This window comes from Lepus europaeus, chromosome 10 (assembly GCF_033115175.1).
Source record: "Lepus europaeus isolate LE1 chromosome 10, mLepTim1.pri, whole genome shotgun sequence".
Lineage (NCBI taxonomy): Eukaryota > Metazoa > Chordata > Mammalia > Lagomorpha > Leporidae > Lepus > Lepus europaeus.
In genome coordinates, this window is record NC_084836.1 from 111540680 (window position 1) to 111567594 (window position 26915).

At 42.9% G+C, this 26915-nt stretch overlaps 1 protein-coding gene across 1 annotated transcript in view; it reads left to right on the top strand.

Annotated features, from left to right (window-relative positions):
* The window catches only part of STK4 (serine/threonine kinase 4), a 101873-nt gene that overhangs the window by 22532 nt on the left and 52426 nt on the right, over positions 1–26915 (top strand). Inside the window, exons 6-9 of the mRNA XM_062204258.1 lie at positions 5787–5954; positions 8839–8976; positions 10694–10822; positions 11458–11644. Coding sequence (XP_062060242.1) covers positions 5787–5954; positions 8839–8976; positions 10694–10822; positions 11458–11644 — 622 coding nt within the window. The remainder of the gene's footprint in view (positions 1–5786; positions 5955–8838; positions 8977–10693; positions 10823–11457; positions 11645–26915) is intronic.

Sequence of the window (26915 nt, forward strand, 5' to 3'; positions counted from 1 at the left end):
TACACCCACATGGGAGATCTGGATGAAACTCCTAGCTCCTGGCTTCGGTCTGGCCCAGCTCTGACCATTGGGCCATCTAGAGACTGAACCAGCAGATGGAAGATGTCTCTCTCTCTCTGCCTCTACCTTTTCCTCTCTATAACTCTGCCCTTCAGATAAATAATCTTAAAAAAAAAACAAACAAACAAACTACACATGAATTTCAGAATTTTTTGTACCAAAATAAACTTAACATTTAATTCCATTTTTAGCAAAGATTTATTTGTTTATTTGAAAGGCAGAGTTGCAGAGAGAGAGGAGAAATAGAGAGAGCTTCCATTGCTGGTTCACTCCCCAAATGGCTGCAACAGCTAGGGCTTGGCCAGGCCAAAGTCAGGAGTCTGGAACTCCCTCTGGGTCTCCCACCTAGGAGGCAGGGGCCCAAGCACTTCAGCGGCCATCTTCCACTGCTTTCCTAGGAGAAATTGGCAAGGAGCTGGATTAGAAGTGGAGCAGCCAGGACTTGAATGAGTACTCTTAAGGGATGTTGGTGTCACAGGCAGTGGCCTAACCCTCTGTGCCACAATGCTGGCCCCTTAATTCCATTTTTAATAAATCTAAAGTACCCTCATATATCTTTCCTTTGTCAGTACCACATTGTCTCGTTTACATAGCTTTTTAGTAAGTTTTGAAATTGATTATGTGCGAGTCCTTTGATTTTTTTTCTTTTATTTGAAGATTGTTTTGGATATTCTTGATATCTTGTATTTCAATATGAATGTTAGAATCAGTTTGTCAGTTTCTGTGGAAAAAACCATTGAGATTTTGATGGATTGTATTGAATCTTAATTCAGTTTGAAAATAGTGCCATCTTAACAGTGTTAAATAATCCAAGATATCTTGTTATTTATGTAGATTTTTAATTTCTTTAAACAGTGTTATCCGCAGTGTACAAGTCTTGCACTTGGTTAATTCATCTCTATATGCTTTACTATTTTCATGTTATTTTAAATGGAATTACTTTCTTTGCTTTCAGATTGTTCATTGTTAGTATATAGGATACGCTTGCTTTTTGTCTATTACCTTGTGTCCTGCCGAACTTGTTTATTGGTTTATTGTTTATTGGTTCTCTTAAAAATTTACAGCAAATGTGTTATTTTGCTGCAGCATAAACTGAGTTTTTGCTGTTGTTGTTCACTACAAATAAAATGAGACTTCGCTATAGAATGATCTGACTGGCTCGTTTTGTTGGGAAATCTGCAGTATGACTAAGTTTAGGCTTCTCTCTCATTTCCTGTCTAGTGGCTATAGGCCTTGTTGGCAGCCTTCTGAGAAGTGTTGGTAGATTTCAGCTTTTAGAATATAATTGCCAACCTAACATTTTGATTCACAATGCTACCCATGCTGTGTACTGACTGGAAATCTCAATTTCACTCTGCAGAGAACACTCCTCCAGTCTAATGCCTGGATGGGGCAGGGTGAGCCTCAGCTGATTGATGTTGAAAGGAGGCTGTCCTTTCTAGCTGCCTCCTTACAGTTTTTCAATCCATTTTTTCTGAAATAATCTACTCTTACCCCTCTTCTGGGTGTCTGATGCTACCAGTTTCTGAGCCTTTTGAATGAGTTGGTGTTAAAGTCAGGTTGTTTCCCATTTTTCCCACTCCCTGATTCAGAACTCCATTTTACGTCTGTTCAGAGAATCAAACTTGGCTGCTTGCTTTCTAGCTAACAAAGTTTTGTAACACATTTTTTTTAAAAAAAGATTTATTTATTTATTTGAAAGGCAGAGCTACAGGGAGGCAGAAGCAGAGAATCTTCCCATCCACTGGTTCACTCCTCAGATGGCTGCAGTGGGCCATTTCTGAGCCAATCCAAAGCCAGGAGCCAGGAGCTTCTTCTGGGTCTCCCACGTACTTGGGCCAACTTCTACTACTTTTCCAGGCCATAGCAGAGAGCTGGATCAGAAGTGGAGCAGCTGGGTTTCAAACCGGTGCCCATATAGGATGCTGGCACTGCAGGTGGTGGCTTTACCCGCTATGCCACAGTGCCAGCCCGCTGGCCCCATAATGTATGTTTTAATCCACTCTTATTTTTGTTCTTGTGGCTGTAGTCTTTGAAATGATTTTTTTTTTGTTTGAAAGCACACCTGCGAATTTCAATTTCAGAGTGAAGGAACGACTAAGCCATAAGCTCTCATGTTAATTTTTCACATAGAACTGATAAAGTGAGATTGATGTAAAAGTATTACCTGATATTTGCTCCTAACTGGCTTAACCTAACTCACCGACATTTCAGAAGAACATGAGTGATGCTGCTAGAAAGTCCTTTGGCATCTTTTTTTTTTTTTTTTTTTTTTTTGACAGGCAGAGTGGACAGTGAGAGAGAGAGACAGAGAGAAAGGTCTTCCTTTTGCCGTTGGTTCACCCTCCAATGGCCGCCGCGGTAGCGTGCTGCGGCCGGCGCACCGCGCTGTTCCGATGGCAGGAGCCAGGTGCTTCTCCTGGTCTCCCATAGGGTGCAGAGCCCAAACACTTGGGCTATCCTCCACTGCACTCCCTGGCCACAGCAGAGAGCTGGCCTGGAAGAGGGGCAACCGGGACAGGATCGGTGCCCCGACCGGGACTAGAACCCGGTGTGCCGGCGCCGCAAGGCGGAGGATTAGCCTGTTGAGCCACGGCGCCGGCCGGCATCTTTAGTTCTATTTAAAAATCCTTGTCTTCCCAAAGTACGGGAACTGTAAGTGCTCTTTCAGTGGCCTAGCCAGTCTGAGAAAGTATGTAAGTAGTTATTTACCATAATGTGTGCTATTGCCACATATTATTCTGTAAGCCACAAACTAAGGCTTTTTATGTATCGTTTTTAATTTTTCAGTTTTTACATTTTTTTCCTGATTGCACATGTAATACATGATTATGTAAATCTTCAGAATGTTACTGATGTATATAGAATCAAAGTAAAAGCACTTAGTGATTCTGTCTTCTAGATAAACCTGTTAAAGTTTGTATTACTACAGAGTGTTTTTTTTAAAGATTTATTTATTTATTTATTTATTTGAAAGAGTTACAGAGAGGCAGAAAGATAGAGAGAGGTCTTCCATCTGCTGATTCACTCCCCAGATGGCCGCAAAGGCTGGAGCTGAGCTGTCCCAAAGCCAGGAGCCTGGAGCTTCTTCCAGGTATCCCAGGCAGATGCAGGGGCTCAAGAACTTAAGCCATCCTCCACTGCTTTCCTAGCCATTAGCAGAGAGCTAAATCGGAAGTGGAATGGCTGGGACTTGAACCAGTGACCGTATGGGATGCCAGCGTTGCAGGAGGCTGCTCTACTGCTATGCCACAGTGCCAGCCCCTACAGAGTGTTTTTGATATAACAGTATGGCTTATTATTGGTGGTGATTTTATTATTGCTGTGATCATTATTATGGTCTTTTCGTTTTATAAAAGCAGGGCTGTATGAGGGGGCTACAAAGAGTTTGTGGAAAAATCAAAATACAAGCTTAGGGCTGGGCATTTGACAGCCTAGCTGTTAAGACACTGGCATTCCGTATTGGAGTGCCTGAGTTCATTGCCCAGCTGTTGTTTCTGACTCCAGCTTCCTGCTAATGCAAACCCTGGGAGGCAGCAGTGATGGCTCAAGTGATTGGGTTTCTGCCACCCAGGGGGGAGACCTGGATTATGTTCCTGGCTTCTAGCTCTGGCCCCAGCTGTTGCAGGTATTTGGGGAGCAGACCAGCAAATGGCAGCTCTCGCTTGGTATTTGCATCTCAAATAAATAAGCAAATACTATTTTAAGAAAGGTAAGTTTATTTTGGTGCAAAAATTTTTGAAATCCATGCATGTTTTTCATAATAAACATTTTCCATGAACTTTTTGAGGATCCCTCAGATATAATTTTGTGTTTAATTTTTGCTTCACAATTTATAGCTTATGCATTTTTTTAAGATTGATTTATTTGAAAGGCAGAGTTACACAGAGAGAGAAGGAGAGGCAGAGAGAGAAGTCTTCTATCCGCTGGTTCATTCTCCAGTTGGCCGCAATGGTCAGAGCTGTGCCGATCCAAAGCCAGGAGTCAGGAGTTTCTTCTAGGTTTTCCACATGGGTGCAGGGGCCCAAGGAGTTGGGCCATCTTCTACTGCTTTCCCAGGCCATAGCAGAGAGCTGGATCAGAAGTGGAGCAGCCAGAATTCAAACTGGTGTCCATATGGGATGCCAGTACTGCAGGCAGCAACTTTACCCACTATGCCACAGTGCCGGCCCCATAGCTTATGCATTTTTTTCCATGCTGGAAAAAGGTGTATATTGTCTTCCTTTTTTTTTATATATATATATAAAAAGAAGATTTATTTATTGGCTGGCGCCACGGCTCACTAGGCTAATCCTCTGCCTGCGGCGCTGGCACCTGAGGTTCTAGTCCCAGTTGGGGCTCTGGTTCTGTCCTGGTTGCTCCTCTTCTAGTCCAGCTCTCTGCTGTGGCCTGGGAGTGCAGTGGAAGATGGCCGAGGTCCTTGGGCCCTGCACCCGCATGGGAGACCAGGAGGAAGCACCTGGCTCTTGGCTTCGGATCGACACAGTGTGCTGGCCGCAACTCGCCAGCTGTAGCGGCCACTTGGGAGGTGAATCAACGGAAAAAGGGAGACCTTTCTCTCTGTCTCTCTCTCACTGTCTAACTCTGCTTGTCAAAAAAAAATTATTTATTTACACACAGAGAGAAAAAAAGGCAGAGAGAGAGAGAGAGAGGTGTCTTCCATCCACTGGTTCACTCCTCAATTGGCTGCAACGGCCAGAGCTGCACCAATCTGAAGCCAGGAGCCAGGAGCTTCCTCTTGGTCTTCCCACGTGGGTTCAGGGGCCCAAGGTCATCTTCTACTGCTTTCCCAGGCCATAGTAGAGAGCTGGGTCAGAAGTGGAGCAGCCAGGACTCGAACCGGCACCCAAATGGGATGCTAGCACTGCAGGGGGTGGCCTTACCCACTACGCCACAGCTCCAGCCCCTCTTCTTCCTTTTTAGTATAGTATTTCAATGTATAGATATTTATTATATTTAACTTAGCCCATTTTGTTGGTGATTTGAGTTGTTTCCTTTTTTTACCCTCCCCACTCTAATTATTAACATTTCTGCAATCATTGTACATATGTCTTGAGGCACTTGCACATGAGATAAAGTTTTGTTTTCTTTTAAGATTTTATCTATTTATTTGAGAGGCAGAGTTACAAACAGAGATAGAGACAGAGAGAAAGGTCTTCCATCGCTGGTTCACTCCCCAAATGGCTGCAATGGTCAGGGTTGGGCCATGCTGAGCCAGGAGCCAGGAGCCTCTTCTGGGTCTCCCATGTGAATGCAGGGGCCCAAGCACTTGGCCATCCTCTGCTACTTTCCCAGGCCATAACAGAGAGCTGGATCGGAAGAGGAGCAGCCAGGACTAGAACCGGCGCCCATATGGGTTGTCAGCCCTTAAGATAAGGTTTTAAAAATAGATTTGGATCAAAGGGTATAGGTATTGAAACATTTAATCAGTATCGTAGTTTGCCTGCTAAAAAGTTGTACCATTTTATATGTCAATAACATTGAATTTCAGTGCTTGACTTTCTGTGCTGTGAGCTTTATTATTAAAATGTTTTTGTCAATCTTTATTTTTCAATAATTGACCCCTGTATGTTTTTTGGTCATTTGAATTTCTTTTGTGATTTACTTCATCATGGCTTGACTGTTTTTTGTTTTTTCTCTCCCTCTATAATGCACTTTTAATTATTGGAAGAGTCTTTTTAAGTATTTTTAATGTATAGTGTTGATCTCTCCTCTTTTTGTTTTAGGATACCATGGCCAAGCGTAATACAGTAATAGGAACACCATTTTGGATGGCTCCAGAGGTGATTCAGGAAATTGGGTACAACTGTGTGGCAGACATCTGGTCTCTGGGAATAACTGCCATAGAAATGGCTGAAGGAAAGCCACCATATGCTGATATCCATCCCATGAGGGTAAGGAAATGGACAGAAAACCAGGGGAGTGGTTAGCTGTTGGTCATCATTGGAACATTAGTTCAGTGGCTTACTTTGTTAGGTTTTAGATAATAAATGAATGAATTACGGATCATTGAGAAGTCTTCCTGTGGGAAATACACTTGCACTGACTGGTTTTGTCACTTGGTGTGATCCAGCCCTCTCCACGCAGAGATTGTGTGCTCCTCGTCCTGCTGGAGGACATAGGCAGCAAGTGTGACTTGTGCAGTATGTACATATAGTTGTTTTCTGTTTTAAAGGTTTACTTAGTTATTTGAAAGGCCGAGTTAGAGAGAGAGGGAGAGGCAGAAAGAAAGATCTTCCATCTGCTGGTTCACTTCCTAAATGGCTGCAATGGCTAGAACTGGGCTGATCTGAAGCCAGGATCCAGGATCCAGGAGCTTCCTCCAGGTGTTCTAGGGGTTGCAGGGGCCCAAGCGCTTGGGCCACCTTCCACTGCTCTCTCAGGCCATTAGCAGGAAGCTGGATCGGTAGTGGAACAGCTGGAACTCAAACTGGTGTCCTTATGTCCTTATGCCAGCACTGTAGGTGGTGGCTTAACTTGCCACACTGCAGCACTCGTCCCCTTACATATAGTTTTAGTAGTTAGGCACCCACATTTTAACCTGAGACGTTAGCTGGAACTGATTAGTGCTTGTCTCTTTTATACACAGGATGTGAGCTTTCTACTTTATCAGTTTCTGTGATTCCCCGTTGTGGTACCAAGTATGATTCACCTCTTATGACAGTGTCTTGTCTAATGCTTCTTTTCAACTCATGTCTTTAACCCCCAGCCTGGTTTATTTATGTTTTTTTCCTGCCAGGCCCCTTTTGGCATTTGGGTTTGTGAAGTTCTGCTTTATGGGTTCCCAGACTCTTCATCTGGAGGCTCTGGACTCTCTGACCTCTGTCTCCTTCTGGAGTATGAAGGTCCTCTAGACTGCATCTCCACTGAAACTCTTTCAGTTTGACACCAGAGGGAGTTTCCAGGCTTACCCATCCTCAGGGCCTCTCGTCACAGCACTGTTATCAGACCCAGCTGGGGGATCCTACAGCCCTGTCTGTACCTCCCCACTCCAGCTCTGGATTAGTTCTCCTAATAAAAGACATAACCTAAAGTTAAATTTCCTCCTTCATTTTTTGCAAAGGATTGTTTTTCAAACATTTATTTATTATTTGAAAGGCATAGTGACAGAGGGAAAGGCAGGGAGAGAGGGGTGGGTGGGAGGCTGATCGATTGATCTTCCACCTTCTTGATCACTACCCAAGTGGCCACAACAGTCAGGGCAAGGCTAGGCCAAAGCCAGGAGCCAGGAGCTCCATCCTTGTCTCCAAGATATTGGGTTCCTGCCACCCAGGTGGGAGACCTAGATTATGTTCGTTGGCCAGAGCCCAAGTACTTGGTCCATCTTCTGTTGCCTCCCCAGGCACATTATCAGGAAGCTGGATAGACATGGAATAGTTGGGACTCAAACTGGCATTCCAATATGGGATGCTGACTCTGCAAGCCCCACTGGGCCACAATGACAACCTCCCAAGAGTTACATCTTTTAAAAACTGTCTCTTTTAGTAGAAATTCAATGAACAGTAGTTTTTGTTTTTTTTTAAAGATTTATTTCTTTGAAAGAGTGACAGAGGGAAGACAGATCTATGCACTAGTTTGCTTCCCAAATGGCCACAACAGGCAGGGCTGGACGATGACAAAGCCAGAAGCCAGGAACTCCATAAAAAGGTCTCCCACGTGGGTGGCAGGGACTCAGGTACTTGGGCCATCATCCACCATTTTCCCAGGTGCCTTAGCAGGGAGCTGGATCAGAAGCAGGGCAGCCAGGACTCGAATGGCATGCTAATATGGAATGCTGGCTTTGCAAGCAGTGGCTTAACATGGTGTGCCACAGTGTCATACGGTGTCAACTCCAATTGTCTTTTTTTTTTTTTTTTTTAAGATTATCTGGGAGAGTGTGGGGTCTAACACTTATTCATACATCATTTTTCACTGGGAATATCTGGGTGACTTATTTTCTTTTCCTAAAGATTTATTTATTTATTTGAAATTCAGTTACTGAGAAGAGGAAAAGACATACAGAGGTTTTCCATCTACTGGTTCACTGTCCAAGTGGCTGAAACAGCCTGGGTTGAACCAAGCTGAAGCCAGGAACTTCATCTGGGTCTCCCACATGGGTGGCTGGGGCCCAGGTCTTGAGCTGTCTTCCACTGCTTTTCCCAGGCCATTAGCAGGGAACTGGATTGGTAGTGGAGCAGTGGGGACTTGAACCAGTGCCTATATGGGATGCCAGCATTGGAAGCAGTAGCTTTACCTGCTACTCCACAACACTGGCCCCTGTCTTATTTTTTAAAATAGTACAATTTAACTGCAGTGTGCTGGGAAAGCTTTGTGTGTTAACATTCTAAGAATGTTGATTTGGCTTGCAAGGGGATTAATGGACTCCTATGTGATTTGTAGACTTCCAGTTGATGATGTCTTTTGCACTGGCTGATATCCAGGGTGGTAACTTTGAAGGAGGAGGCACACGGTGGGATGAGATTATCTGCAGGATATGGATGCTCTTCGCTTTTGTCTGCACTTTGAAGACACTGTATTGTGATTTTCAAAAAGAGGAAGCTTGTTCAATATTGGTTTAGGAGACAACACTATATGAGAGAGGATTAAAAGGGGGAGAGAGATATATCAGGTTCTCTAATTGATGTGCTTCCTACTCTGAGATGCTCAGCCTGTTGTGGGGATTTGGATGGGTTTTCCAGTGGGTTAGACAAACATTGTACCAGACTTTGAATATAATCCTAGTTCTATTTTTATTGGAGCATCACTTTTGTTTTACCAGATCGCTTTTTCCTTAACCAGGCAATCTTCATGATTCCTACAAACCCTCCGCCCACATTCCGGAAACCAGAGCTGTGGTCAGATAACTTTACGGACTTCGTGAAGCAGTGTCTTGTAAAGAGCCCTGAGCAGAGGGCCACAGCCACTCAGCTCCTGCAGGTATGCTCACCAGGAGATACTGCCTCTCTCCATGTCACTCACATGCTGAGCCATCTGCATGACAGACTAAAGAGGAAGTAGACATTCCCTGCCTCTGGGGAGGTTTGAGTGTTTGAGTAGAAAAGACATGAGAACGTTGTTAACTTGTTGGAAAGACAATAATGCAGGAAAATACAGGGCTGCATAGGATCAGAAAAAGAATTGACACCTGAGTGAGCACACCTGCATGTGCTGGCTGCTCTGCAGGTGTCAGAGCGTCTGATCAGCACAGGAGCACTTTGAGGGGTAGGTATTATTTCCATGTAGTTGGTGAGAGAGTGGAGGCCAGGAGAGGTTAACTCATTTGGAGTCACTCGTATGGTAAAGAGCAGAACCGACAGTAGAACCTGACTCTTTGATTCCAAGGCAGGAGTGCCATCCAGTCTAGCTGACACATAATTGGGATCAGTGCTGTTTTAGCTCAGGGTAGGAGGCCACTTGGAGCTGGAGACACCAAGAGTGCTTTCCTGGAGGAGGTAGTTTCTGTGCCTGGGCCTTTAAAGATGGATGGGATTGGCAGGTAGTATGCTTAGGGTTAGAAACTTGGACTATGAAGTTAGACTGTCCAAGTTTGATCATGGCTCCCTCCTAACTTTGTTTCCTTGTGCAAGTAACTTAACCTCTACGTACTTTGTCTATAAAATGGGAACAAAATACCTGCCTCAGATGTTGTGAAGATGAAGTGATAGAACATGTGTAACTTAACCACTTCTTTACATGCATTGACAATAATACAGTGTGAACTTGATACATATCTGCTCTTCTTGGATTAGCCAAAAGGTTTTCAAACATTTCAGATCCAGTGAACCCATTGTATAGGCCATATAAATGTATGTATTATAATGTATAGTTAATATATGTATAATGTATGTTATAATGCTCATTACTTTTCTGGAATGAAACTCACAGATAATAAAACCTACTTATGCTCATTATTAAAAAGGAATATTGTCTGTGATATAATGGGAGAGAATTCTAAATATGTATATATATATCAATATATATATTTTTAATTTTAGTAAAATCAAATGTATCAATATTTTTCTTTATAGTTATGTATTTTTTAAAAAGATTTTATTTATTTATTTATTTATTTATTTGAGAGATGGAGTTACAGGTAGTAAGAGAGAGACAGAGAGGAGGGTCTTCCTTCCGTTGGTTCACTCCCCAAATGGCCACAACAGCCAGAGCTACGCTGATCCGAAGCCAGGAGCCAGGTGCTTCTTTCCAGTCCCCGATGTGGGTGCAGGGGCCCAAGCACTTGGGCCATCTTCTGCTGCTTTCCCAGGCCATAGCAGAGAGCTGGATTGGAAGGGGAGCAGCCAGGACTAGAACCGGCGCCCATATGGGATGCCTGCGCTGAAAGCAGAGGATTAACCTACTGCGCCATGGCGCCGGTCCCTATATATATATATATATATATATATATATACACCAATATATATTTTATCAATGTAGAAATGCCCTGGCATGGCTCAATTTGCAGACATAATGAAATAGATATGCATACCTAGCATCATGATTGTGTACCTGCTCAGTTACAAAGTGAATGTGGTTTAGCTGTTGTCTGAATCATTAAGAAAAAGATTGGATCCAACTGAAATAATCAAGTGCCAGGTACTGTTTTGATACTGTTGCCATATAAATCATCTCCAGTGTTTTCCACTCTGTCTTTAAGCACCCGTTTGTCAGGAATGCTAAAGGAGTGTCAATGTTGCGGGACTTAATTAACGAAGCCATGGATGTGAAGCTGAAACGCCAGGAATCCCAGCAGCGGGAAGTGGACCAAGACGATGAAGATAACTCAGTGAGTGGCCGGGCTTTGCTGTAGGCCTCAGACATTAATGCTTGCTGCTTCATGTTTGCCAGTCCGCATAAGATGAGCAGCTGACGTTGGATCAGCCAGAGCTGAGACTCCTTCTGCATGATTGTCCTACTGGGCCAAAGCTTGTTAGAAGTCTGCTGAACCCCTGCCTATTCTAACGATGCTTCTTAAAGCATTTTAAAATTGTTCTTGTTTGCCTCCTTATCTTTTGTTCAACTTCAACTTTTTATTTTGGAGAGAGAATGTCTAGGCCAGAGACTTGGTTTTTCCAAGCCCCATAGGGAAATCTGGATTTCATATTTAACAAGTAGCTTTGAAACTTACATAGTTCCTCACAATCTTGAGATTCCAAGAGTGCTCACATCAGCTTCTTAGATCTGTGTTGCAAAACTGTGGCAGAAGGGGAGAGGGAGAGGGAGAGGGTCCTCAGGAGTTAGATATATTTACTGCTGTCACAACGGTGAATATTTGCTCTTTTTTTTTTTTTTTTTTGATTAAATAGTAACTTGAAAAAGTGTCAAATTCAGGAATATTTGCACCAAGATAAGTAATAGTAATTCAGAAAACTCAGTCTTTTGGTCAGATTAGCTCCATTTTAAGAGTTTGTCCTTTTACAGGAGGAGGATGAAATGGATTCTGGCACGATGGTTCGCGCGGCGGGCGACGAGATGGGCACTGTGCGTGTGGCCAGCACCATGAGTGATGGAGCCAGTACCATGATCGAGCATGAAGACACCTTGCCCTCACAGCTGGGCACCATGGTGATCAATGCAGAGGATGAGGAAGAGGAAGGGACTATGAAAAGTAAGGCTCTGGTTAAACACACAGCTTCTGGGAGAACAGCTTCTCATAGTCCATGCAGGCTCAGTCTTGCTTCCCTTCTTTTGAGGGGTGTGGGGGCGAGAAGTTTGGGGAGGGGAAAGGCTGGCATGTGGGGTCTGAGGCAAGAAAGCATCAGCAATGAGGAGGGGTGGCTTTTGAACCTGGACAGCCATTCCCTCATTGAATGTTGTCCTGTGTTCCTTGATCTGTGAAATAAGCACATTGTTTTGATGCATGATTCATCTCAAAATGTAAAGAAATTCTAAGCTATTTACTGTATATATCTTAGTCCATTTCCATGGTGGTCCCAGGTTTGCCAATACTCAGTTGAAGATGATGATTGTACACGTTTAGAAGTTCTGTGAAGTCCGTGCTAGCTTAATCCCATCTCTGTTGCTTTTTGAATCTAGCCAGTCTTTTTAGCCTGGGACTGAGGCCTCGCGCCTTGTGTTCAGCTCCCATCTCAGGGTGCCCTGCTTGCCTCTGTTCTTCAGCTGTTGGCCTTCCCCTTGTTCTGTGCATTACAAACCAGCTTGCAGAGGAACAGAATTTTGGAGTGAGAGATGAGTTGTGTAGAAAATTTTAGCTTTGCACAGGTTTAAGGTACTAAGTCTCCATGGTCGTGTTCTCTTTTTTTTCTCCTTCCTATATTAAAATTTAAAGGCCTTATCCCTAAACTAAGGATGAACACACTGTAGGCTGTGGGCCAAGTCTGGCCTGCTGCCTGCTTTTGGTAATAGAATTTTGTTGGAACACAGGCGTGGCCATCCATTTTCATGTTTGTCTGTGGTTGCTTCTGTGATAGAGAGGCTGAGCTGAATAGTTGTGACAGAGACCCCATGGCCCTCGAGGCCTAAAATATTTTCTCTCTGGCTCTTTTTTTTTAAGATTTATTTTATTTATTTGAAAGAGTTACAGAGAGAGGTAGAGACAGAGAGAGAGAGGTCTTCCATCTGCTGGCTCACTCCCCAGATGGCTGCAATGGCCGGAGCTGCGCTGATCCAAAGCCAGACCCTCTTCTGGGTCTCCCATGTGAGTGCAGGGGTCCAAGGACTCAAGCCATCTTCTACTGTTTTCCCAGGCCACAGCAGAGAGCCAGATTGGAAGAGGAGCAGCTGGGACTAGAACCGGAGCCCATATGGGATGCTGGCACTGCAGGCCAGGGCTTTAACCTGCTGTACTGCAGCAACGGCCCCTCTGGTGTCCTTTCTAATTTTCACCATTCAGGTCATGATCAGTATATTTATAATTTTTTTAAGATTTATTTTATTCATTTGAAAGAGAGTTACAGAGAGAGGTAGAGCCCCAGAGAGAGAGAGAGGTTTTCCATCTGCTGATTTATACCCCAATGGCTGCAATGGCTGGAGCTGAGCAGGTCCAAAGCCAGAAGCCAGGAGCTTCTTCCAGGTCTCCACATGGGTACAGGGGCCCAAGGAGTTGGGCCATCTTCTACTGCCTTCCCAGACCACAGCAGAGAGCTGGATCGGAAGAGAAGCAGCCGAGACTCAAACCAGCGCCCATATGGGATGCTGGCACTGCAGGGCTGGGGCTTTAACCTGCAGTGCCACAGTACCAGCCAGTATATTTATAATTAACCCTTTGTTTTCAGAAGGAAAAGGTTTTCTTTTTTCTTTTTGGGGGCCCAAGCTCTTCATCTGTATTTGGTTTCTGGTTCACATATAGAGGCTGGTACTATGGAATAGTGGGCTAAGCTTCTACTTCCATATGAATACCAGTCATTTTCTGGCTGCTCCTCTTCTGATCCAGCTCTCTCTGCTATGGCCTGGGAAAGTAGTGGAAGATAGCCCAAGTCCTTGGGCCCCTGCATCCATGTGGGAGACGCAGAAGAAGCTCCTGGCTTCTGGCTTCGGACCTGCTCAGCTCCAGCCATTGCAGCCATTGGGGTATAAATCAGCAGATGGAAGACTTGTTTCTCTCTCTCTCTCTAACTCTACCTTTCAAATAAATAAATAATTTTTTTTAAGTTTACATATGGTAAAGGAATGGTAATGATGCTGGTGGACGCATAAATTGGCATTTTTTCCTGTAATACAGACTATATCAAGACTTTAAAAGTTAAAATCTCTGACCCAGTAAATTCTACTCTCTAGGAATCTAGTCCATGAAAATCACTGAAGATGTAGACAGGTTATGCTCAAGGATATTTCCAGAGTACAACAGGGTAAGCTACTACTTAGGGTGTGTGCCCCTGTTGGATTGCCCTTTTGGGTCCTGGCTCCTGTGCCTCTGATCCAGCTTCCTGTTAATGCATCCTGGGAGGCAGTGGAAGATAGTTCAAATGATTGAGTCCCTGACACCCGTCTAGGAGACCCACATGGAATTCTAGGTTCTTGCTTTGGCCTGGCCCAGTCCTTGCTGTGTGGGCATTTGGTAAGTGAACCAAGGTATGGAAGATATTTCCATCTCTGTCTCTGTCTCTCTGTATTTCTTCCTTTTAAGTAAAATAAATAAATGCATTTAAAAAAAAAACTATAAATTGACCACCCACATACACTTTAAAAAAGTCCTAAACTTTTTTTTATTTTTTATTTTTATTTATTTATTTATTTATTTGACAGGCAGAGTGGACAGTGAGAGAGAGAGAGAGACAGAGAGAAAGGTCTTCCTTTTGCCGGTGGTTCACCCTCCAATGGCCGCCACGGTAGCGCGCTGCGGCCGGCGCACCGCGCTGTTCCGATGGCAGGAGCCAGGTGCTTTTCCTGGTCTCCCATGGGGTGCAGAGCCCAAGCACTTGGGCCATCCTCCACTGCACTCCCTGGCCACAGCAGAGAGCTGGCCTGGAAGAGGGGCAACCGGGACAGGATCGGTGCCCCGACCGGGACTAGAACCCGGTGTGCCGGCGCCGCAAGGAGGAGGATTAGCCTGTTGAGCCACGGCGCCGGCCCTAAACTTTTTTTTAAAGAATTCTTCCATATGTGCTACTTAAAATTATTGAAAAATCTGGATTAATTTAACTATTCAGGCAGATAATTGATCAAATGAATGTTTGACCCTCCATAAGAATGAGTGCCAGACCATACAAAATTGTTAATAATCCTGTTTTTAAGAAATAATGATTTGAGGAAATGCTTTATTGAGTGAAAAAATAAGGAAACAAAATTATAGCTTGACTCCAGTTTTTTTTTTTTTTAAAGATTTATTTATTTATTTGAAAGAGTTACACAGAAAGAGGAGAGGCAGAGAGAGAGAGAGAGAGAGAGAGAGAGAGGTCTTCCATCTGATGGTTTACTCCCCAGATGGCCGCAATGGCCGAAGCTGTGCCAATCCGAAGCCAGGAGCCAGGAGCTTCTTCCAGGTCTCCCATGTGGGTGCAGGGGCCCAAGGACTTGGGCCATCTTCTACTGCTTTCCTGGGCCATAGCAGAGAGCTGGACAGGAAATGGAGCAGCCGGGTCTTGAACCGGCGCCCATATGGGATGCTGGCGCTTCAGGACAGGGTGTTAACCCACTGCGCCACAGTGCCGGCCCCTTGACTCCAGTTTTGTAAATGTAAAAAGATAATACTTGTAGAAAAAACTGAGAAAAAGAAAAAGAGTAAAACTAAATATTCAAGGTGCTAATTATTTGTAATAGGATTATAGATAAAATCTTTATATTGAGATAACTTTAGACTTAGAGATGAACTATTGAGTTTCCATGTGCCCTTCCCAAGTGTTAACCTCTCACATAACCATAGTGCTGTTACCAAAGTGAGAAATCAATAGTGTATAATATGATTAACTATAGACTTCGTCTGGGCTTCACCAGTTTCCCACTAATGTCTTTTCCCCATTCTAGAATCTTACTTGGGTTACCATGTTGCGTTTTAGTTGTTACATCTCCTTAGTCCCTTCCAATTTGTAGCTACTTCAGGTACCCTGTCTTTTATTGCTTTGATATGTTCTCTTATTTTCTCATAATTAGTTTAAAGCCATTGAGTTTATTTCATGACAATATTGTTTTATTTCTAGAAGTTTTCTTGTCATTCTTTTATAATGTCCTATTTTTATTTTATAAACTTTTGTACTTTTATTTCTTGGAACATTTTTCTATATTTGTAAACTGTCTTTTAGATCAGCCATTATCTTGACTTCCTGGGGTCTGAGTTTTGCTGCTTGTTGTTTCTTTGTCTCTCATGTAGTTAGATTTCTTCTTATGCTTTGTAATTTTTGTTTATAAGCTTATCTTCAGTGGGAATCATCTTCTTTGGAAATCCTTTAGGATGTGTAGAAGTCCCAGGACCCTGAAAGTTACTGCTTTCCAGAGCAGTCTTTAGATTATTTCCCAGTTCTGTATACTTCTGGTACAGCTAAGGAGGTTATATGTCTAGAAGCTGAGTTTTTACATCATCTCCTTAAGCTTGTGGGTAGATTTTTTTCCTGGCTCCTTTCTTTGTACAGGGAATTGGTTTCTGGCTCCCCTTCCTTTATAGATATGTCTTAGCTTCTGCCAAACTGGATTCCTATTCCCACATCAGTCTTAAAACTAAAGTTCTTCTGAGTTGGGATTTCCCAGGAATCATTCAGCTCACTGCTAGGGGGCTCCTTTTCCTGCTTTTCTCTTCTGGAAAATTTCTTCTGTTTTTTTTTGGTGCTATGGTGATTTTCTGTTTGTTTTGTCTTGCTTGTTTTGTGTATTGAATTTCTTTGTGTTTAGAATATAAGGGAAGATCTGTAGCAGTTCAGCTCTTTAAGTAATCTTAATGTCTAAAGAGATGTTTCTGCGCTGTATCTGTATGGGAACAACCGCAGTAAGCTTGTTACTTGTTCACGGCTGGAAGTGGTAGAGCTGGGAATTGAAAACACTCCAGCGTCTATGCTGAACTTCTGATTTGTTTTGGTTGCCTACCATTATTAATAGGCATTATAGTCATAATGTAAATGACTCATCAAAATTAATAAGTCTGGTGCTGTCTTCAGGTGAGATTACAGGGATACCTTGTTTTCTGTTTGTTTAAAACACTTACATGTAATTTATGTGTTATACTTTGTATGGTAGATGTTATTGTTAATAGTAATTATTAAAATTTAGGCATTTAATACTTACCAGACACTGTGCTTAATTCTTCATAAGCATTTCACATATTGTAATCATTACAACCATGCTGTCCAGATAGATATAATAACTTCCTGCTTGGTAGCAGTTGAAATTGAATTGCATAGAGATTAAGTAACTTCATTATGCTACATAATGAGTAATAGAAGAGACCAGATTTGAACTCAGATCTGTTTGATTTCGGATCTCAGACTCTCAGTGATTGTATTATATTACTCCCAACAGAGTCCCATTTATCAAGTTGTTAGAGACTGGGACTAAGATTTAGGCTACAGGTTGTATTTGGTGACACTCGGCCTGTAGTACCTCTCCTTGTTGGTTGTTCCAATAACTGGCTGCTCTGGATGTCCCTGGGATTTGGGGCCGTGCCTCTGATAGGCTAGTAGTTTTGCTGCATTTGAGGGAGTGTGTTCTGGCTGTGTAAATCTGAATCTGCAGTAAGGCTTCAGATTTATCTTGTAGAGGTTGGGGGGTGGGATTTGATTGCTTTATTAATAATCTCAGGATCCCTTACACGAGTCATAGAGGCAAACCGTGGCCCACCTACTTTGAAAACAGTTTTCTGGATAAAGTACCACATTTTGGAAGCCTTCTTCTATTTAGGTTTTTGCTTGTTGTTTCTTTTTTGAATAAGAGCTCTGGAAGAACCTTGTTTGCTCCCAAGATCTGAGGGACATGTTGCATTTGGCATGCATGACAAGTGACATTTCTTTTTTTTTTTAATTTTTGACAGGCAGAGTGGACAGTGAGAGAGAAAGAGACAGAGAGAAAGGTCTTCTTTTTGCCGTTGGTTCACCCTCCAATGGCCGCCGCAGTAGCACGCTGCGGCCGGCGCACCGCGCTGATCCGATGGCAGGAGCCAGGTGCTTCTCCTGGTCTCCCATGGGGTGCAGGGCCCAAGTACTTGGGCCATCCTCCACTGCACTCCCTGGCCATAGCAGAGAGCTGGCCTGGAAGAGGGGCAACCGGGACAGGATCAGTGCCCCGACCGGGACTAGAACCCAGTGTGCCGGCGCCGCAAGGCGGAGGATTAGCCTAGTGAGCCACGGCGCTGGCCGACAAGTGACATTTCTGTCAGTGTTAGGATCGTTGCACTTTCTCTGGGCCAGCAGAGGGAGCTCTGTGCATGGTTTTGAATTGAAATTGTGCTCCTGTTTGAGTTCACAGATCCCTTTTCTGTGGTAGGCTTTATTCTAAATCAAGACTATTTATTTGTTATAATGTCTTTTACATAACTACAGCAACACCAGGGCAATGTCTTTAACAGGTGTGAGGAACCTGTTCTCTGCCAAGGGCCATTTGGATATTTATAACATCACTCGTGGGCCATGTAAATTATCAGCTTAAAAATTAGCCTGTAGACTTCTTGAATTTTCAGCCCCACCTGCAGTTGCTTTGGCAGGGTCAGACCAAATGACTTTACAGGCCTTATGTGGCCCATGGGCCAGACATTCCTCACCTCTGATGGGTACCTCATACTTGGCAAAGTTTAAATAAGGCTGAATTTAACCCAAATATCTCACAATAGTAACTTTTCCTCTCCCCTCCCACATTTTTTTAAAAAGATTTATTTTATTTATTTGAAGGAGTTACATAGAGTGGTAGAGAGAGAGAGAGAGAGAGAGAGAGAGAGAGGTCTTCCATCCTCTGGTTCACTCCCCAAATGGCCACAACGGTCAAAGCTGAGCTGATCCAAAGCCAGAAGCCAAGAGCTTCTTCCTAGGTCTCCCATGTGGGTACAGGGGCCCAAGAACTTGGGCCATCTTCTGTTGCTTTCCCAGGTCATAGCAGAGAGTTGGCTAGGAAGTGGAGCAGCAGGGACTTGCACCAGCACCCATATAGGATACCAGCACTGCAGGTGGCAGCTTTAACCCATTGTGCCGCAGCACCAGCCCCCTCCCTTCCCACATTTCTTAGAGTTGCTGTTCTCTTTCTGCAGCACACGTGTGGGGTTGAAACTGTCATCATCTTTAATGGCCCTGACCAAGTAATTGAATAAATAAAAAATACCTAATAATTCTTAAACTTGGGATAAAGTTGTTTTATGTATCAAAATATTAATAATGACATTTTATAAATTTTTTTGCTTGGTCTCTTCATTTTTCTTTTTTTTTTTTAAAGATTTATTTATTTTTTACTTGAGAGTCAGAGTTACACAGAGAGAGGAGAGGCAGAGAGAGAGAAAGAGAGAGAGAGAGAGAGGTCTTCCATCTGCTGGTTTACTCCCCAATTGGCCACAACAGCTGAAACTGTGCTGATCTGAAGCCAGGAGCCAGGAGCTTCTTCTGGGTCTCCCACGCAGGCGCAGGGGCCCAAGGACTTCAGCCATCTTCTGCTATCCCAGGCCATAGTGGAGAGCTGGATCGGAATTGGAGCAGCCGGGACTAGAACTTGTGCCCTTATGGGATGCCAGGGCATTAACCTGCTGCGCCACAGCGCTGGCCCCCATTTTTCTTTTTTAATATCTATTTACCCTTTGAAAGTTGGAGTCACAGAGAGGGAGAGGCAGAGTAGGAGGCAGAGAGAGAAAAGGCTTCCACCCACTGGTTCAATCCCCAAATGACCACAATGGCCAGTGCTGGGCCAGACTGAAACCAGTAGCCAGGAGCTTCATCCGGGTCTCTCATATGTGTGTAGGGGCATAAGCACTTGGGCCATCTGCTGCTGCTTTCCTAGGTGCATTAGCAGGGAGCTGGATCTGAAGTGGAACAGCTGGGACTCCCAACTGGTACCCACACAGGATGTTGGCACTACAAGTGGTGGCTTAACCTACTGTGCCTCAAGTCTCTACCCTCACTTTTTTTTTTAAATAACATTTTATTTATTTTAAAGATTTATTTATTTATTTGAAAGGCAGAGCCACTTTGGCCCAACTCCCCAAATGGCCACTACGGCCAGAGCTATGCTGATCCAGAGTCTGGAGCCAGGAGCTTTTTCTGGGTCTTCCACACAAGTGTAGGGACCGAAACACTTGGGCCATCCTCAACTGCTTTCCCAGGCCATAGCAGAGAGCTGGATTGGAGGTGGAGCAGCCGGGACTCAAACTGGTGCCCAATGGGATGCCGGCACTGCAGGCGGAAGCCTCACCCGCTACACCACAGCGCTGGCCTTAAGATTTTATTTATTTATTTATTTGAGAGAGAGAGTTACAGTGAGAGGGAAAGACAGAGCGAGAGGTCTTCCATCTGCTGGTTCACTCCCCAAATGGCTTCAGTGGCCAGAGCTGTGCCAAACCGAAGCCAGGAGCCAGGAACTTCTTCCAGGTCTCCCACACGGGTGCAGGGGCCCAAGTGTCTAGGCCGTCTTCTACTGCTTTACCGGCAGCCATATGGGATGCCGGCGCCGTAGGCGAAGGATTAACCTCCTGAGCCACAGCGCCGGCCCCTCAAATCTCTTCAGTTTTAATCTTAGGTATTTCCATGTTGACCACACAGAAGTCTAATGCTTTCTCCTTTCCCTCCTATCTTTTAGGTACTGCTTCACAGTATTTTTTTCAGAGTTTGGATAGAGTTATGTGCTTTGTAAATTTTTTCTCCCAGTTTGTGCATTGTACTTTTAAGTTTGCAGACTCTTCTGGGACAGCAGCTTTGATTTTCATGAAGCCAAAAGTGTGTTTACATTTTCTTATATAATATCCTTTTTGTGTCCCTTTAAAGAAATTCTATACTGCTCAGATGTCTTAAAAATAGTATCCTATATTTTTTCCTAAGAGATGTAAAGTTTTATTATTTACATTTAGAATTTTCTTTAATATATTAGAAGTCTGTCTGTTTACACTATGAGCACTAGTCATTTGCTTTATTTTTCTAACTGAAAGACTTGCCTCCTCCCTCCTTTCAGATCTTTGATCCTGTCACCTTGCCAGTCTTCCTTTGACATCTATTGGAAATAGATTCTCCATCCCTTATTTTTCTTTTCAACACAGATTACGACTTGAAATGTATATCACTGTTCTCTCTACAAATTTTAATTGCGTTGAGTACATAGATAGCTTAGGCAGAATTTCCATCTTTATAATTAGTTCTTGTTTATGAACATGTTTATGTCCTATATCCATAGATAACTTTATAATTTTATCCACAAGAATGCTTTAGACTTTTTATAATTAATTTTCAGTTACTTTATAATTTTTATTGCTATTTCAAATGCCATACTTAAAAAATTTTAATATTTTTGTTTTTGTAGATGACTTGTTGATTTTTTAATGGATTATTTTATTCATTATAGTAGGTTTTCTGGAGATGACTTTTTAATTTTAAAAAATACATATTTATTTTATTCATTTGAAAAGTAAAGAGAGAGAGAGAGATCGTCCATCTGCTGTTTCATTTCCCAAATGCCTGCAGTAGCAGGGCTGGGCCTTGCCAGGACCTCAGGTCAGATTTCCTGTGTAGGTGGCAGAGACCTAAGTACTTGAGGCAACACCTGCTGCCCCCCGGAGCAGAACCTAGACATAAACCCAGGCACTCAGACAGTGGAGGCAGGTGTCCCAATGTGCATGTTGACTGCTGTGCAAATGCTTATCTCTACTGTTTTTTAAATGAAGACAGTCTTACTATCTGTGAATTGTGACCTTCATTTTTCCTTTTGATCCTTATGTATTTTTTCTTACTGAGACCTCCAAAGGAGTTGGATATTAGAGGTGGGTGGGCCATTCATATCCTGTTCCTCATCTTAAAGAAACTTCTGTTATTTTAACATTGAATTTGATATTGGTAGGTACTCTTTATTAAGTTAAAGAAATTCTATTTTACGAGATTAAGAGTTTTAAGAGATTTGTTTTTAATCAAAATCGGTGTTAATTTTTTTTTTAGTTGAACACTTACCTATCTAATTTTCTTGATTACTAATGTATTTCGTTAACATTGTAGTGTTTCCTCTAAGTTCTGTTTTAGCACCAGTCTTACAAATTTTCGTATGTGGTGAGTAGTAGGTATTTTCTCCCAGCTTGTGGTGCTTGTGTTTTTCACAGGTTTCTTTTTTAACCCGTGAGTTATCCAGAAGTGCTTTTTAGAAACCAAATGTATGATTTTTAAAAACTGCTTATTTTTAATTTTCAATTTCAGGGAATTGTGGTTGAAGAATGTGGTCTGTGTGTCATTTCTTTGGTATTTTTGAGACATTTGTGGCCCATCATGTTATTAATTTTTGTTAAGTACTCTTTGTGTGCCTTGGGAAGGATGTATGTTTTTGAATTGGTGCAGCATTCCATATATGTTCTGTAGATCGACTTTGCTGATTTTCTTTAAATTGTCTTCTTCACCAGTTTTTGATATTTGATCTTTTGGTTTCTGTTGGCAGAATGTTAAAATTGTCACTTCATGGTGGTAGATTTGTTTAATTTTGTTAATTCTTATGTGTGTAAGTATGGTTTTTGTTTCACTTTATTTTTATATTTTGAGCTTTATTGTCTGGTACCTATAGATTCAAAATAGTTAACTTGTTTTGGGAACTCTTCCTTTTGTGTTATTTGGCCTTCACAGGATCCCTTAGATATAGTTACATCAGGTGTCAGATTCCTACAAGACAGGATGAAGAAATGGAAGCTTAGAGAAAAGTTCAGCATCTTGTCCAAGGTTACGCTGGATCTCAACCATGTTTTGACTTACAGTCTTCATTGCCCTTGTGGCACAAGCAATACTGTAAAAAGCCTATGCAATTTTTTTGGTGTCTACTTTAAGGATCTTGAAATACCTTTCTAGTAAAACTTAAGACTCTGTAATGTTGTTTGTATTTTGTATTATCTAGACTCTCAAATGTGATGTTCAACAGATAAAAGGGAACATTTGGGGCACCCAAGTGAAGGTTATCTGGGAAGTCTTTGTTACATGGCAGCTTTCTGAAGTTTTTTTTTTTTTTTAAGATTTTTTATTTTTATTTATTGACAGGTAGAGTTACAGAGAGAGAGAGAGAGAGAGAGAGAGCGGGGTGGGGGGGGCTTCTTTCCATTGGTTCACTCCCCAAATGGCCGCTACAGCCGGCGCTGCGCTGATCCAAAGCCAGGAGCCAGGTGCTTCTCCTGGTCTCCCATGTGGGTGCAAGGGGCCCAAGCACTTGGGCCTTCCTCCACTGCACTCCCGGGCCACAGTAGAGAGCTGGACTGGAGGAGAAGCAACTGGGACTAGAACCCGGCACCCATATGGGATGCCGGCACCACAGGCGGAGGATTAACCTAGTGCGCCGTGGTGCCAGCCCCAGCTTTCTGAAGTTTTAAATTATGCCGGCATAGAACATTAAACAATTTTTAGTCTATGGTTTTCAGTTTTTAGAAATAAATCTTAAGAGGCTAATCTTGTTGAATAATTCATAAATTGAAAGAGTCACTTAAGTGTTTCCCAGTTGCACAGTAGCTGGTTTCATTGATTTGAGGCATTATTTCTGTCATTAATATCACTACAAATATGTGCTTCAGAAAATCAAGCGTATCTTAGAAGTTTAGGAAAATGCTGATTATTATTATTATTAAAATACACCATCCAAAGTAAAATATTTGTGCTGAGTATCATTAGCAGTTCTGTGAAGATGATGAGGTTCTGTACATATTTTCTGTATGTTCTATGTTACATTATGTTTTCTTTTTTTGTGTGTTGTAATATGCAGAAAACAATTTCTCTATTATCCATTCTCAAACAGACATCTTGTTAAAAAAGTTTTAGGGGCCGGTGCTGTGGGGTAGAAGGTTAAGCCTCCACCTGCAGTGTCAGCATTCCATGTGTGCTGGTTTGAGTCCAGGGCGCTCCATTTCATATCCAGCTCCCTGCTAATGCACCTGAAGGGCAGCAGAGGGTGGCCCAGGTGCTTGGGTTCTTGTACCCGTGTGGAAGACCTGGAAGAAGCTCCTCGCTCCTGACTTCCACCTGGCTAGCCCCAGCTGTTGTTGCCGTTTGGGGAGTGAACTAGTGGGTGGAGGATCTCTCTCTCTCTCTGCCATTTGGGGAGTGAACTAGTGGGTGGAGGATTTCTCTCTCTCTCTCTCTCTCTCTTTCTCTGCCTTTCAAATAAATAAGTAAATCTTGAAAAAATTTAAGTTTATTTTCATTGTATTTGAAAGGCAGAGAGACAAGAGAGATATTTGCTGGTTTATTCCCCAAATGCCTTCAACAAACTAGAGTTGGACCAGACCAAAGCCAGGAGTCTGGAACTCAATTCTGGTTTCCCATGTGCATGGCAGTGACCCACCTGCTTGGTCTATCTCTGCTGCCTCTCGGGATACACATTAACAGGAAGATGGAGTTAGAAGCATAGTTAGGACTCGAACCCAGGCACTCTGATGGGATGTGAGTATCCCAAGCAGTTTCTTAATTGCTATGCCAAACCTCGGCCCCTGAACATCTTGTTATTTTATTTTATTTTTTAAAAAAGATTATTTATTGATTTGAAAGGCAGAGTGACAGAGAGCTTTTCCATCTGCTGGTTTACTTCCCTTATGGTTGTAACAGCTAGGGCTGGTCCAGGTTGAAGACAGGAATGTGGAACTCCATCCAGGTCTCCCACATGATGGCAGAGGCCTAAGTACTTGGGCCATCCTGTGCTGCTTTCCCAGGCACATTAACAGGGAGCTGGATCAGAAGTGGAGCAGTGGGGACTTGAATTGGCGTGCTGATACAGAATGTGGGCATTGTAAGTGACAGTTTAACCCAGTGTACCACAGTGCTGACCCCCAAAGATCTTTGTTAAACAAGAGAATTTCGGGGCCAGTGCTGTGGTGTAATGGGTTAAACCCCTCACTGCCTGTGAAGCTGGCATCACATACAGGTTTTTTGTTCCATTTTTAGAACAAAACTTTAAAAATAAATTATACATTTAAAAACAAAAGAATGTAAAGTTTATTTTAGAGCTAGAAATAACAAGAAAAATTTTGGAGCACTTGAGATACTAGAGCACTTGAAAAGATTGTAAAAAATGGAAATAAAAGATGTTTACTTTGATGCAAAAAACTTCTGAAAGGCAGAGGTTTGGTGTAGTAGTTAAGATGCTGCCTGGAACAGCTGCATCCCATGTTGGAATGCCTTGGTTTCGGTCCTGGTTCTGCTTTGATTGGATTTCCTGTTGCTGTGTACCCTAGGAGGCAGCAGGTGATCCGTCAAGTATTTGGGTCCTTATTACCCATATAGGAGACCTGGATTGAGTTGCTGGCTATTGTTGTCATTTGGAGAATGAATCAGCAGATGGGAGACCTCTGTCTGTGTCTTTTACAAATAAATAAAATACATTTTAAATAGATTTCTGAAATCTGTGCATATTTTCTTATAATGTGCATTTTGTATGAACTTTTTGAAGACTTCTCTTGTGCATGGATTTCAGAATTTCTTAAACCAAAATAAACTTTAATGCTGTTTTCATGAACTTCTGAAATATTCTTATATCTTGATTTGCACAGATTTGTCAGTTTAAATACTTATACCATGTATGAGGAAATGACAGGCCAAAGAATGGCCACTTGCATCTACTACAGACTTGATGTGTGTGGTTCTCCCGTCAGGACTCACTGTCTGTAGTTCTTGTTCTCATTGCATTCCCAAGAGATGCAGGCAACTGGTCCCCCGCCTCATCTCCAGGCTTACTAAGACAGTGAGAGGCAGAACTTGACAACTAATTAAAAGATTGTTTCCCCTGACTTAAGCTTTTGAAAGTAGACTCTGAATTATGTGGAGTGAGTAGTTGATTTCTATTTATTTATTTTTTAATAATTTATTTATTTATTTGAGAGATAGAGCTAAAGACAGAGAGGTCTTCCATCCTCAGGTTCACTCCCTAAGTGGCTACAATGGCCGGAGCTGTGCCGATGTAAAGCCAGGAGACAGGAGCTTCCTCCAGGACTCCCATGTGGGTGCAGGGCCCAAGCACTTGGGCCATCTTCCTTCCAGAGACCCAGCAGAGAGCTGAATTGGAAGAGGAGCAGCCAGGACACCAACCGGCACCCATATAGCATGCCGGCACCACAGGCAGAGGCTTAGCTCTGTGCCGCAGCACCGGACCCTGATTTCTATTTTAAAAGTGCACTTAGGCATTAAAATTCTTTTTTTTTTTTTTTTTTTTTTTTTAGTTTTTTTTATTTATTTGACAGAGTTATAGACAGTGAGAGAGAGACAGAGAGAAAGGTCTTCCTTCCGTTGGTTCACTCCCCTAATGGCCGCCACAGCCGATGCTGTGCCTATCCGAAGCCAGGAGCCAGGTGCTTCCTCCTGGTCTCCCATGTGGGTGCAGGGGCCCAAGCACTTGGGCCATCCTCCACTGCCATCCTGGGCCACAGCAGTGAGCTGGACTGGAAGAGGAGCTCATATGGGATGCCGGTGCCACAGGCAGAGGATTAACCAAGTGTGCCACGGCGCCGGCCTCAGGCATTAAAATTCTAATTTTCCCTTCTAGAGCAATGGCCACATTAATCTCTTTGAAATAGAGTTTTCAAAGCCTAATGATACAGTAAGTTAAAGCAAGTCAGAAACATGTTTTGGATAACTTTCTGTGTTAGTATTATATAGTAAAAACATGTATTTATAGTTCCCAGAAAGTCCCGAGAGTCATGAAGGCACCCATTGTTCCTGAGTTTCCTTAGTTAAAGCCAGAGGCCAGCTCCTGTGAAATGATTCTGTTTCAACAGTGTCCATCAGAAACTCATTTCAGAGCTGTGTGAGATCAAGATTCTTGACTCACAGCCAACTTTCTTTCCACTTGCCGTTGTCTGAAGGGGATTCTGATAACGTTGCCTCCCTTGTGTCTTCTCTGGCTTGTTTTCTCTGACGCAGATTGTAGCATTTGCAAGTACGATAATTAGGGCATGAAGTATTGCAGGTATTTTGACACTTTTTTTTAAACCACGATAGTCTTACTTACTGTATAAATTTTTATCCTTTTAGGATTTTTAAAAATATCACAAAATATTAAGTGTCCATATATGAGGATATTTTGAAAGTGTGGAAATGGAATTAAAAGATAGGTTTATTTTGGTGAAGTAAAATCTACAGGTTTTTGTTTTTGTTTTTGTTTTTTGTTTTGTTTTGTTTGGAAAGAGTTAGAGACAGAGAGAGAGAGAGAGAGAGAGACAGAGGTGTCTTCCATCCACTGGTTCACTCCCCAGATGGCCGCAATGGCCGGAGCTGCGCCGATCCGAAGCCAGGAGCCTGGAGCCTCCTCCAGGTCTCCCATGTGTATGCAGGGGCCCAAGGACTTGGGCCATCTTCTGCTGCTTTCCTAGGCCA